Source organism: Parus major, chromosome 6, assembly GCF_001522545.3.
Source record: "Parus major isolate Abel chromosome 6, Parus_major1.1, whole genome shotgun sequence".
NCBI classification, from domain to species: Eukaryota; Metazoa; Chordata; class Aves; order Passeriformes; family Paridae; genus Parus; species Parus major.
Window position 1 is genome coordinate 21,642,885 of NC_031775.1, and position 14,442 is coordinate 21,657,326.

A 14,442-nucleotide genomic window follows, 5' to 3' on the forward strand; every position below is an offset into this window, starting at 1 on the left:
GACCTCTGCCCTCTTGTCTATTAAAAGTCCCAGAACTAATTCCCGAGTAATAAGAACCTTTTTTTGAAAGGGTTATGATGTGGTATCTTTGTGGATGTTTTCTCACAGACCATCTCCCCTTGCCATTTCTTAAATAATTTTGCTGAAAGAGATGCTCTGGCACAGTCTAACAGTCTCTATGTCAGATGTCTGTGCTGTGAAGGCTATTAAAGGAAGCTGCTTGCATATTCTTTGGGTTCTTCAGAGGCAGATACTGCCTTTGCTTTCCCTTCAAGCTCCTTGAAAGGTCTTCAACAGAAATGTCTTATAGATGCATATTGAGGGGAAGATCACAAATGATTGTACAGGCTTATGGGTCTATCTGAGTATCCACCCTTCTCAGTGGCCTGCACATATGCAAGTATGTAGGAGGTCCAACAACAAGGAAGAAAGTTTTTCTCACCTGCTGCAATTCTATTCCCTCACTGAGGGCATTTAAAGGTTGCCAGTTGCTGTGGGTACCATTCTTTGTTCTAGTTGCACCTGGCTGGGAAACATTCATGTAACTATAAAACGTTCTGGATTTCCTGTGCCAGAACACAGGATAAGGTTTTTAAATGACAGGCAAGTATCCCTTCAGACTGGTCGTGTGGGGCCACATGATCTGTAGATAAACTGTCATTAAATACCTGGTTTGAGCTGAGTCCTTACCTGACAGATCCTACTGTGTAATATCATTTCTGCTTCCTGGGCCTCCACCCCATCCTGAGGCTATATGCTTTTTGAAACTGTTGATGATGGATGTAACTACCACCCTTTAAAGGGTGCTGCAAAATGTCTCCTTTGGGTGAAGTATGCAGAAAGGTGGTAGCAATACAACTGGGCAGAGGTGGAATGGACTCTTGCCTAACCTGGAGCTCAGAATTCAGCAAGCACATCACTCCTGCTCCCTTATGTTTGCTAGAACAGGAGGATGGAGAAAGTAAGAGGAAGCTGGGGGAGGTGAAAGCACCCCAACCCTGCAGCACCCAAGGGCAATGAGTGATAGAAGGGGTATAGAGGAGCAAGATCTTGGAGCAGCAAACTTTTGTGTGACTGAGAAGGAGCAACTCACGTCTTGTGTTCATTTTCTTTTTCTGCCCTATTCAACAATGCCAGCTAAGTCCACTCATGCTCCCATACCTTCTTCCAGCTTCCCGTTTCTGGAGGAGGGAGCCATGCAGATAAATCTGTAGATGTGTGCAAACTGTGTTGCTGCAAAAGCAAAGTGAGAAAAGCAACCTGCCCTGGACAATGCTTATACAAAGGGGACACCAAACACAGTGAACGTGCCAGCTCCTGGTTCTACTGATTGCAAGGGCTGCAGAAGCCTGAGGGGAACAGAGTGGAGGAGCTAAACAAAGTTTAGGAGGAGAGAAAGTGAGGGAGGAGGTGGCTGGTGGAACAGGCTGTACAGAGTCAGGAAGAGGACAGGGGGCCCACCACTTGCAGAGGGTGGGAGTGTGCCCTGGGCACTGAAGTTACTTGCTGGGAGCCTGCGTAAGAAATTCCCAGGGTTTGCAGTCATGGAAATTGTATATACGCGTAGCACGGGACAGGGAGAAGGAGCAAGCCAGATATGCAGATGTGTAAGGGATGGAAAGGTCTTGGAAAACAGAAGGGGTAAAGGAGGTTCAGATCCAAATTGGTTATTGTACAATAGCATTTATTTTTTTTGTTGTTTTTGTTTTGATTTGTTTTGCTATAATACTGCACTCTGCAATGTTGCAGAAGACATCTGGGTGCCTGGGATCTACTTTGTGATAAGAAAAACAGCATTTGCAACTCCATCAGTGGAAGCTGCAGTACAGTGAGACACATTTTCCATCATCCCACTGCCAATAGTAGTGGCGAGTCAAAGCACAACTTGGATAAGTGAGGAATCACCTTGCCCTGCTCGTGATGTACCCTGGGAAGGTGTAGGAAGCTCTTCATTGGGCTTTCAGTTCAATGAATTTAATGTTCAAGTTTATATGTCTTTGTATAAATTGATTGGGCTCTTTTGAGAGGGTTGTTAATTTTCCAGACTTAACACCCTGGAGCTGTACAATAATCAATTTTGTATTTTCAACCTGCAGAGCAATTTTTAAAAAATAATCTGCATCATGCTTCTTTGCTTTCTGAAAAGCAAAGAAGCAAATTCAAACCTCAGAGGTCAAGCAGTCCTTACAGTACTGAAAATCTGGTTTTTTTTCCTGCTATTTTTTTTTTTTTTAAGAACCTTTTGCCTAGGCTCCTTGTTTCTAAAAGCCCAATTTGAATCCCTGCAGTGGAACTATTGTTTAATTGTATTCCTGGGATTTAATTCTTCCTAAGGGATCTTCTCTATGCTTCATGTCTGCAGCAGGCAGCAGCACTGTGAATTTGCACCTCTTTGGAATGCCAGGGCTGGGGCCGTTCCTAAGGCAGGAGATAAGGAGCAGCAAAATTGAACCGAAAAATAAAAACAGGGAGGAAAAGCATTTTTTAAACATAGTGCAGATATATCACAGCTTTGTTTCTACTAATTCCTTCTATATTCTTAAAACATGTTCATCTTGACTTTAAAACAAAATTACAATTTACCAGTGGGCCCCACAGATTATATCCCAATTGTTTGTTCCCTTTACCAATCCATGTGTGCATTTTTTTGTAGGTTCAGAAACTAAGCTTGAGACTGAATTTAACATTGATTATCCTAGTTTAATGTGGCTGGAAAATGAGTCTGAATAAAGTCTTTTTATTTATACTCTGTTTTTAAAAAAAAATCATCCATATAATTAGTTGCAATAACGGTATTATTTTGAGATACTTAGGCACAACATTCATCTTTAGCTTTTGTATTGATTTATTATAGCTAACATCTTTGCATGCATGCTTATATTTATTATTGAGCTAGTTAGAAATATATTAAGTAGGTCTGGTGAAGAATATAGCTGTTGGATTCTGTGTTTGCCCTTAGTTTCTCTCAATTAATTCTAGCTGTTTGGTCTGCAAAACGGAACTGAAAAACAGCATCAAATCTTACTTGTGACAGATTGCCAGATTACTGTTTTTTTTAACAAAGCCAGACTGAATATTAAAAATGTGTTGGAGAAAATGCATTTATATAATAAATTATACAGACCATGCAAGGGGTAATGGCAAGGCAATAAATTACGTTGTTTCTGTAAGTATTGGATAAGCTGCATTCAATTTAAATGTCTGGCTGCATCACTGTCATGCTGGTCAGGAACTCACTGGGGGCCTTTATAACATTCCTGCACCCATAAGTCATGGAGTTAAAATCCTTCTTTGCCCTCAAATACACAATTTCTCTGAGTTATGCAGGCTGACATAGGCGGCTTGCTGCCTGCAGTTTAGCTGAGATCTCTGAGTCAAAATGCAGGTTTGTAGCCCTTAGAGCAGCCAGTTTTCACACTGCTGAGTGCTGCAGATAGTGTAGGTCTGGCTCATGTGAGGGATTCAGTCATCTCGTTTGTGTGCCAACATCCCCAGTGCCACACACTGATGCAAATTTACTGGGGTTTTTTTTGAGTTTTGTTTTGTTTTTTGGGGGTTGGTTTGGTATCTTGAGGTTTTTTGTTTGTTTGTTCTTTGTTTGGTTTGTTGGTTTTTTTTTAATTATTCTTTTATTTTTAGACCAAGGTAGCAGGGAATTGCCAAGCATTGTACTAGCATAGCTAAGCAACATCAATGCTCCGAGGGGGTGATCCAGGTAGCCCTGCTTTTGCAGGGACAAGCAGGACTGTTTCTTTCAGCATCATCTTGCACATGTCCCCAGAGAAAATAACTGTGTAACGATGACCTGGCTTCTCCCAGAAACAGGAGGAACAGAAACATGCTCTTGAAGGATATGTGTCTAGAGTGGCTGTTTTCCCAACACCAAGTACATGTAGTAATTAGTGTACTTAGGGCTTCCCCCACTCTGTGCTGTATCAGCCTCTAACCAGTAACACACTGTGCAGGTGGATTTATCTGGCTGATTACTCAGCACAGTTTAACCCCTCTGTTGCTGATTTTAGCTGATTTTAGCTGGCATTTGGAAGGAGGAGGTGTCTTTGAAGAGGTACGGAGGAATGCTCAGGCTACAAATCTGTTCTTCTAATTTTAAAATTCATCTCAAGAATTAAGAGGTGGGACCATGTTAGAAGGGGCAAGTCTGTGGCCTCCAGATGAACCAGGGTGGTGCAATTTGAGCTGCCTTTAAGACAGGCTGGGGACAGAAGCCTGCATGGACAGGAGAAAGGCTTAAAGTTCCCTTGCTGTATTCTTGGTGGTTAGAGCAGCATCAGCTCTTTGTTTTCCTCCTTAAGATTCCAATGCACATGCAAGAGAAGATACTGGATGCCCAGATGCCCAAAGAGTGTTCACCATCTGCTCTGGGTGCAGAGTAGCCAGCTCACTGGAGATACTCCCTTACTCACTTTCAGCCTGGGGATACCTTTAGGATGGAGCTCTCTCTTAGCTCCAGTTACTCCTCTAAGTTTGCTGTCTTTTTCAATTTACTCCCTGTGGCAATTATGGAAGTAAGGACTCCTAACAGGATCCATATATGGAAAGCTGTCAGGTTTAAAAAAGAAATTGAAAATACGGTGGGAAGTAATCTGTGTTTCTCTCTAGAGCTAGGTAACACTACTTGAGTGTAGATTGTATGCATTATACTGTTTATAAAACATCCCGAGGCCAAGAATATGACTTGGTTTTATTTCTTTAGGCATCAGCTATATTTAGTCAAATTAAAGGAGGGAGGGGGAACGCAATCCGAGAAAATACATGAGCAAAGTTAGACAAAGAAAATTTACTAGTCTACAGTGGAATGGTTCCCTCTGAGTTATTTCCCCAGTTCTCATTACAGAGCAGTTGGATAGTAAAGTTAGGAGAGATTGTGCAGCTGAATTATGACTTTTGCTGCATGAAGGAACCTCACCTGCTTTATGTGAGCTGTAAAAGAAAATTGATAATGGCATTTTAAAGACTTCAAAATATGGGTGGCTTAACAGAGTGGTCTGGTATAACTGCTGCTTTTGCATAAAAGAATAGTACAAGAGCTGGTCTATGGCAGATTTAGAGACTTTTCATTTTTGTAGAGCTAGAGAGAGGTTTCAGATTTGCTATTATAAATTATGAACTAAAATAGTAAGTCTGAATTGAAATGTTTTAATGATTTCCTTGTTGAGTTCTTACAAAATCAATACGTCCCTATGAAGCAGTCAGATTTCATGGAATTGGCAATCCTCACCAGAAAGAAAAGTCAGAGCTTTTTGTTAAAACATAAACTTGCAGGAAAAGAACAAATTTCAAAATTGTGAGGATGAGTCACCTTGCTGTGTTAGGCTTAAGGCTTGTTAGTTAGTGCCCCTTCCAAGCAGGAAGGTGCAAGAGTCCCAGAGCATACTGTGGGCAAGCCTGTGTATTTACAACACATCCCCTGCTCCCATGGTAACTGCTGAAGGATATGAATTTACCCTGGGGCAGATTGGGTACCTTAGCTCATCCTGTCACGGAGGGAACATGTAACCACCTCAGGTTTACCACGAGGCAGAAGTATTCAGCAGCAGTCAGCTTGTTTGCAGTAAATCAGAGCCTTAGTGTCCTCCTGAGAATTTGCTGATTTATCCATAGGCTTAAATAATTGGGATTTAACTTTTTAACATATTTCCTTTTAGTTCCTTTGCTTTTAATTTCTACTGTTGATGGCTAGATCATTTCTGTGCTTTGCTGCCTGTCCTATGAATTTGACAATTACCTGGTCTTGTCCTGGAACAACTTCTGATGACTGTTGTTTTGCTGTGGTCACCTGAGGAAACGAGGCTTACCCAGTGGTGGTGTTCTTGTCTCTGTCCTGTTTTGAAAACATGAATATGAAAGGTAGGAAGGGAAGATACTCTCCCTGTTTCCAGCATGAGGCAATGGAGAGTGATTATCTAGTCCTTTGTTACTATAATTTCTTAGTTTTTACGGCTACATGTCATGTAATTCAGGCTGTCCTCAGTGCTGCAATGGTCTCTGTACAAGAGTTGATCTTATATCCCACATGGGTGACAATGCAGCAAGTGGAAAGATGGGTTTCAGGGTGTAATTCCAAATTTCTTGAACTCCCACAGGTTTTAATTTGGCTTCGTGTTATTTGCAGAATTTTTTTTTGTGTGATTTAATTGAGTAGTCAGTGTGAATTTTGTGGTGTTCGTGTGTATGCAAGGGAGAGGGAGATTTTCTAAGTGTTCAATGTTCACATGGATATAAACAGGTGGGTTTCCAGCAGAGACATTTGCATTTGAAAACCTGCTCTAAACGGGCTGGGCTTTCCCAGGAGAAGTAGCACCAACAGTGAAACGCAACGATCGATCAGCATAGAATTGTGTGAGCATTTGATGGGCAAAATGTTGTGGTATAAAGACAGGGCCCAAGAATAAGCTCTTTGTGGCTTTGTTTCATTCCTGAAAACTGTGACTGAGAGGCTTTTATCATTTTAAAAAAATTAATCAGCCACATTTTGTCTAACTTGGAAAATATCACAAGATATCCCTTGCAACATTCTAAGTGTGATTTCTTTAATCAGATTTTGATACTAAAAAAAAATTTTTTTCATTTGTCTGCTTATATTTCCTCAACTCTAATAGTAAAGTAATATTTGAACCAGTCCTTTCAGTCACAGAGCTGAAAGCGTGTAATTTAGTGTACATAACAGTAAACTCTTTGAAGCAGCTTGTATTCACTGTGTTTTCTTTCTTTCCTAATTTTAACTAAGGAAAACATTCCCTTACTTATCACAGCACTCCTGTTACATGCCTCATTTTTCAGGCTAAGTTTCTTATGGTATTTAGAGTTTATTTTAATTCTTAATTAAATGAGCTTTAAAGCAGGAAATTCATCTGCGAAAACATTATAATAAATGTTCAAACCCACACCAATGGGGACACCCAGTGGAGACGCTCTGAGTTGCCTGACATTACAGCCAGGAGCGGGCCAGCAGCTCCTCATCAGAGAGAGGACTTCAAATATTTTTAACCACAGCAATTCTTAGAGAACTTTCATTAGTTTACCTGTCTGCTGTTGAGGTCTCCCTCAAAGCATCCTGCCCTTGCTGCCCTTGCACAAGTCTGCGCTCGCCGTTGTGGTGATCCTGATGCACAATTATTGCATTGGGGTATGCAAGCACCCAATTCCTTGGTGCTGTTGTTTAATGTGACTGGGAATAGGTTGCAATTACTGGCAGTTCAGAAAGCATTTTTCTTGCTGTTGCAGATGCTGTCATGTTCATCTGTTAGCCCTACAGATATTTAAGAGTTGTCCTGTTGTGATGTGTTTGGAAGGTGATGTGGGAAAATTAGGTGAAGATTTAGGTGCCCATGGGGAGGGCAGTCTCTAAATTGGATCCTGCTCCTGTAGCATGGGAGATGCACCAGTCTCAACAGACAGCAATTCAAATAACCACTAGTGTTTTCCAGTCTGCACTGGAATTCCTAGTCCTCTTCCAGTGAGCAAGGCCTCCTTTCCTGCTGAGTTCTAAATGTGACCTTGTGGTCTCTTGGGAGAGACTACAGCGAGGACAGCAGCCCAGACCACCTTCATGGATGAGCTTGGTCAAGGAGGGGGGCACTGGGCCTGCCACTGACTTTGGAAGCTGGCAGGCAGTACTGAGTTCATCCCTGGGACACTACAGCTATCTTAGAGGGCAGAATGTGGATTCCAGGTTGTTTATTGTATGTACAATAAAGCTCTGTTTGGACACAAGACCAAAGATAAAAGCAGTCAGCTAGGCAGCATTACCACACATGCTCCAGGAACTGCATGCAAGTGGAGCGTGCTTTAATTGCTGTGAATGTGGTCATGGCTGGTTGTTTTACTTCTAGTTCACTCAGAAAGCAAGCATTAGCCTTTCCTGTGATGGGGCAGCATCAGACAGATGGGTTCTGGTCTGCCTTCTGGCATGCACTAGCTGTGGAACATGGGATTATCTAAGGTTTTGTCTTCCTAAGTAGGAGGGAAGGAAAAGAAAGGAATGCCTGCCTTGTTTTGTTGCAGTCTATTCTGACACAGAATTAAATTTATAGCCTACTGGTTTTCTCATTGTTTGGGAAAGAAGAAACATATCAATTATAATTCTGCACCAGAGATGCCCAGACAACTGGGAGAGACAGTGATTTTGACTTACACTATCACAAGTTGGGCAGCAGAATTTTTATTAGATATAGCAGGGTAGTATTTGTGTTTAATTCAAAGTTCAGAATATTTTCTCTGGGGCAAATTAAGAGCGTGAATTGCTGTAGCAATGGGCAGCCAATATGGCCTGCTGATTTTCTGTGTCCTCGCACAAAAGGAGATTAATAGTAAATGAGAGGCTAATTTTATTTGCTGGTATTCCTGTGTTTGGCTTAATATCAAAGTAGGACAGTATTTTTTGCCACAGGACTCAAGAGTGGGCAATTTTGAAATCAGTGCATGAATTCAGATGACTCAATGGGACTCCATTCCTGCTTCAGGTGGTTCAAAGGCTCAGCAGAGCTGGCCAGGGACAGTCATTGTGAATAGTCACCACTGACTGTCCCAGCTGAGGCTGGAAGTCCCTCCCTGGCAGCAGGCAGAAGCAGCTGCCAACAGAAGGAATATTCTAGCAGACTTTGCAGACTAAATATTTCTTGTTTCTTGTCCTTGCAGAAAACACCTTTTGCAGCGGTGACCATGTGTCATGGCACAGTCCTTTGGACAACAGTGAATCTCGAATCCAGCACATGTTACTGACAGAAGACCCCCAGATGCAGCCGGTGCAGACTCCTTTTGGGGTCGTTACTTTCCTACAGGTACGGCCCTGCCACGATGGCTCCGACTGCCACCTCCTGGGCATGGAGTGCAGCTAACATTGCACTGAGCTGTGTAACTCAGATATTTATTATCATGTCTTCAGTTTCAAACATGAATGTAGAAAAAAAAAATGTTGAGAGAAACTCTTTTAAAACATAATGTAAAGACACATTAAAGTTAATTCTATGGTAATACCGATAAGTGATCTACTAGTTTGAATGCTAGGAAGAGAAGAGTTTGGAGCAAGACTTGGAGCTGGTTTTGCAGTACTTAATGGCAGAAATGTAGCTTGCAGCACTGACACAGAGATTATTTAGAGGCTGAGTTTTCCTGTATTGATCTACTATTTAAGAAAGATTTAGGTTTGCTTTGCAAAAAAAACATTGAAAAACATTAAATTAAAACATTTGACTCTGCTGTTCAGTATGGGAAGCTTCTGAGGCCAAACAGGTTTGCTTGCTTTCCCAAAGTCCTTCTCAGCAATGCTTCTTAGATATGAGCTGCTTTGGATATTTTTTAATTGCACATTGCGTTAATAACCTTAGTGCAAGAGTGGCATAGTTTATGCCAACTGCTGATTTCTTCATGCTCCGTGGAAAAGCTTCCATCCTGCGGGAAAATGTGTCTATATTTTACAACTTAAGCCTCTAGTTGCTCCCATTTGTCTTTGGCTGTAGTTGCAACATGTAAAAGGAAATTCTGTTACCACAAACCTGCACAAGACAGCTGCAGTCCAAGGTTTTCCTAAGGTGCCCAAACGTCTGTGTTTTGTCAACAAAAACAAAGTGGGTGTGAGATTAATAAGTGCAAGGTGAGTTGTGGGACCTGGAAAGAGCGACAGAGAGCCAAGCTAAACAGGATAATCCCTGGCTGACTCTACAGTTAGTACTGTGTTAGTCCTCATCTCTTCTTTAGTGCCCAGCTGTCCTGAATCAAGGAACAGTCAGCTTGCTATATCCTGAGGCCCTTGGCCTCTAATCTTCCCCAACACATACAGTTGATTTGGTTTTCCCCTTTGTTTGATGCTTGTTGTTACAGATTTATTTTGACCCATGAGGATAAATGATTACAAAAAGCAAAGAATAAACACAAAATAATTTCCTGTTTAGAGTCTTGGTGTTTGTATGTAATTAGTGAGTGAAGGCCCAGGGAGAGGTGTCCTGAAGCAGGGGTGATTCAGGCTGTTGTTGGACAAAGCCTGGAATATGGGTGGGGATGAAGTGCACACCTCCAAGAGCTGGGTCCTGAGAAAACAAACTCTGCAAGGGGCCAGAGAGGTAGTGTGTGCAGAGCTGGATATGTGCTGACATGAGGGTTTTCCATATAGATCTCTATCAGTGCATATGCCTGCAGCAGAAGGCACATCATTCACTTCTGCTTGCTGGCCTTCAGAACTTAGTTTTCAGTTTTCCTCTTTTCTGATAAAACATCAGTTCAACAGATTTTGACCAAAAATTCAGTGTTGTTGGAAAAGACTTAAGAGTTTGAGGATGAAAATAGAAGACTATGGCTAAAAATGTTTTTGATTTCAGAATGAATCATTGTGCTCAAGCCAGTGGTTGATACAACAGGAAGAAACTGCCTTCTGCTATCAGCTGAAGGGTGTTTCACCCCTTCATTTGAAGCAGCTGATCTCAGCTGCTGTTAGAGAGACATCTGGTATTGCTCAGTGTGGCAGCTCCTACCCTGAAAAGCAAACACATCCTGCTTTATACAGGAAGGCAGAATTCTGCAGTTGCCTGCAGTGACAAGTGGATTATGTGGTGTGTAAGCAGCTTTACTTTATGGTGCTGGGTAAGATGTAACCAGTCAGCAAACTGAGTTGGTCAAAGATTTTATGAGCACCAAAGCAATCCCATGTGGCAGCAAATCCTTTGCCTGGTTGAGATGGCTTGTGCAGTATTGCATTTGCCCCTAGCAGTTGGTTGACAGAGCAGTGTTTGTATGTGCTCAGATCCTAACCTGTCTTGCTCCATCCCCTCTGTGTGGACTTGATTGAAAGGTCAAGCAGACTAGTGTATAAACCCTGATTTGTCACCAGACCCTCCTCATTGTTACATTCACACACTTTCTACAAAATTAAATGTTACATGTCCAGTGCACTTCACGTGGTAAATGTAGAGAGAGAGAGACAACAAGGACTTGTGGGATCCCACTGTTGTCTCAGGCTCCATTTGTCCTGGCACATCTAGATTAAAGAAATGGTGCTTCTCTGTATCTGCACTGTTTGATCCAGTACCATGTGGCACATTTCCTCCACAGTTCTTTCATGGTTCCCACCCAGCTGAGTATCTCTGTTGTTATTTATTACAGATTGTTGGGGTTTGCACTGAGGAACTGCATGCAGCTCAGCAGTGGAATGGTCAAGGGATCTTGGAACTACTTCGGACTGTCCCGGTGTAAGTGGTCATATAGGGGAGCATTTCCATAGAGAAAGTTCACTTGTTTATTTTTATTAACAGTCTTTAACTTGCTGATGGAGCTTATTTAATCCATGCTGTAGCAGGAGATGGGAATTCATTGCGAATCTGTTCTCACGCACAGACACTTGGATGGCAAATTAATGCATGTGGAAGTCCACATGTTCAGGGTGAAAGAGAATGAGGTCTTGAAAGCTTAATTTCCTTCCTCTTATGCCTGCAGGGTTTTCTCATTGGTTCTTCCTGGGGTAACTGTTACCGATGACCTCGCTGTTTAGTTCAAAGAAAGAAAGGAGAGGGTCTGGTTTACAAAGCTGTCTGAAAGTGAGAAAGTCACTCTCAAATTTGGCCCACTCTTGGTGGGCCAGTTTGCAGCAGGAGGAGCATTCATGAAAGTGAAGTTCATTGTTTTGCCTTGGCAGAAATAACAAAGATGATGTTGGGTTGAGGAAGAGATGGGTTTTAAATGGTAAATGATATGTTTATGCTTTGTTTGCTGCCAGGGTGCAGCTAAATCTTTTTGGCTCACAGGTATTTTGTTTAAACATTTTTAAATTCAGTGGAAGTTATTGCCATGTGATTGTAACTCAAACGACTTACTTTTTAAAGCAAAATAGTCCTGAATATTTGTTTCTAGGCACTCTCTATAGTACACTCAATAGTACACTCTCTAGTGTCACAATAGCCTTGAATTGATTGATTATTTGGAAGAGCTGGACTTCTTTAACTTGAACTTTTCCCTTTTAGGCACAAGTGCAGATAATTCATGCAAATGCCCTAGAGTAGAGTGAATTTGTCCAGCTGCAAGCTTTGTTTCTGGGTCCCTGAGAAAATAAACACTGCCTGCAGCTCCCTTAGCTCCTCTAAGTCAATACAGATACAGCACCTCTCTCCTCAGATTCATGTTCATTGTTCATGTTGGTTTTTGGCTTTTGAGCTGTGCTATAAGCACCTTTCCAAGAGAAAAATGAGACCCAAATGTGTATGATTTGAAGGCAAAGCTTCAAACTACTAAGCCATTGATGTGGAATCAGGGCAAAAGTCTCTTGCACCCCCCCGTGAGGAACTGTGGGAGGTGACACCCCTGCAGTTAATAATTTACAACTTCCAAAGTGATGTGAAAAAAAGAGAGGTTATCTATGCATCTGAAAACCTGTAAAATATTAACTTTTTTTGCTCCCACTCTTAAGTGTTTTAGAAGACTAACACAAACTAGGCCAGAGGAGGGGGCTTTTGACTGCAATAACAAAGTATCTCATGAAAAGACTTTTTTTTTTTTATGGCAGTTCCAAAAGACTTCAGTTTTTACTTCAAATGAAAAGCACTATCTAAGGCTGACTTCTGCAGTTTGGCTGCATTATGACCTAAAGTGAAGTCTTTGAGTATTTCATCTTCACAGTAATCTGTTTTCTATCACTTCTGTTGGGGAACACCTTGAGCCTTCCAACTTTTATTGCTAATGATAACAAAGACTTCCCTGAACCATCTGAGTACTTGGCCATTAAGTACCAACTGAGCAAAATGTCTGTTTTTATAGTATTTATCAGAGCAATAAGCTCTTTGTGGTACTGAACATGACTGCCAATCTTGGCAAAAAAGTCTCACTGGGGCCCTGCTCTATTCTTAGATATGTAATAGAGGAATAAATCTTGATTCCATGCCTTGCCCATCTTTCTTTGACTCAGGCTACACTGGACTTCTCAGTTTCAGTTTGTTTCCTGTAAGATTAAAACCTGTCTCAGTCTTGTGTGAGCAAGGGGGCCTGCACAGGGGATAACAGCCTGTGTCAGTCCTGAACTGCTCTGCACGTCTGGGTGGTGCCAGACACTGAGCAGATTAACTGCTAGGTCATGGAGGGCTTTTATTATTTATTTATTTGGAAAATGTAAAGAGCAAATGCATGCTGTGGGATGTATACACCACATAGAGGGGTTTCTAGGCTTATTTTAAACCCTTATCTTGTGCTTCCTTTCAGTACAGGTCCACTCTGAGGACCCTGCTGGGGAGTTCTAATTAAAGGGCTTGTTTGGTTTGTTACCTGTCTTTCTTTGTAGAGCTGGAGGCCCCTGGCTGATAACAGACATGCGAAGAGGAGAGACCATATTCGAGATTGACCCACATCTGCAAGTATGTCTTTAGTTTATAAAATGTCGTATCTCTTGTAGTAGCCAAGGAGAATTGGTTTAATGTTATACAACAGTTCTCATGTTTTCTGTAAAGATGCTTGGATCTTCTCAATGTCCATAATAATCCTGGAAAAGTCTGAGAAACTCTTTGCCTTCTTAGAGGTGGTTCAAGAGGGACATGTCCAGCCCCAAGTGAATGGCAGCTCTAGGAAGAAAGATAGAGAAGGGAGACCAGGAAAATGGAATCTCCTGTATGAGATAAATTGGGAAAATTTGGACTGGTTGTTTTAGAAAGGAGGAAGAAAGAAGATGAAAGACAAAGAATAATACAAGATTTAGAAATTCCTCTTTCCTTTTATATGCAAACGTAAGGAGATATAACATGCAGAAAACTCAAAATCAACTAAGTACTATTTTTTCACAGGAAATGTGACAGTGTAGCTCATTCCTGTAGGATATCAAGTTAGATTGGACTGAGAAATGATGGAAACCCAAAAGTACCAGATGCAGTTACTACTAATCCATGCAGGAAGACATATTCAACCTTCTTCTTCAGAGTGCAATTTAATTTCTGAAATTTAAAGATAGGAATAGGACCTCTATAGAGAGGCTACTGTACTATGGACTTCTGATCCATGCATTTGGGAGACAGCTCTGCAGTCCCTTCAGCAGAGGTGGAGTACATGGTACTGGAGTACATGGGTCACCAGGAAATCCAGGGTGGTGCTGGCCGTGTTTCAGTGAATCACTGAGTATTTGCCTTTAACATAAAACTTACAGCTCAGCCTGGTAGGGCACGTGCAAATGTGCATGTTTTGTACAAGCATTTGCTTTTGGTCTGCGTGTCTGTATCTGATTATTCTCAGTTGCCTCACAGCATCTTTTACTTTGAAAGCTTAAGAACAAAACCAAATTCTACTTTTTCTGGTTTTAAGGATTTGTTCCTCTAAAATAACCCCAGTCTGAGAAACACAAAAAAATGTTCTGCAAATGTTCCACAGTGTGGAAGCTAGTACAACTGAAAGTCCCATAAAGTTTTTAGACTTTCCAGAACCTTGCCCTCTCCCCTCCTGGAGGTGTTTCTGTTGTCTGCA

The 14,442-nt window shown here is 41.6% G+C and overlaps 1 protein-coding gene across 2 annotated transcripts in view; it reads left to right on the forward strand.

Moving 5' to 3' along the window:
• The window catches only part of SUFU (SUFU negative regulator of hedgehog signaling), a 90,216-nt gene that overhangs the window by 35,731 nt on the left and 40,043 nt on the right, over positions 1-14,442 (forward strand). For both annotated transcript variants that reach the window (XM_015633359.3, XM_015633360.3), the window contains exons 4-6: positions 8,659-8,801; positions 11,116-11,201; positions 13,277-13,349. In XM_015633359.3, coding sequence (XP_015488845.1) covers positions 8,659-8,801; positions 11,116-11,201; positions 13,277-13,349 — 302 coding nt within the window. The remainder of the gene's footprint in view (positions 1-8,658; positions 8,802-11,115; positions 11,202-13,276; positions 13,350-14,442) is intronic.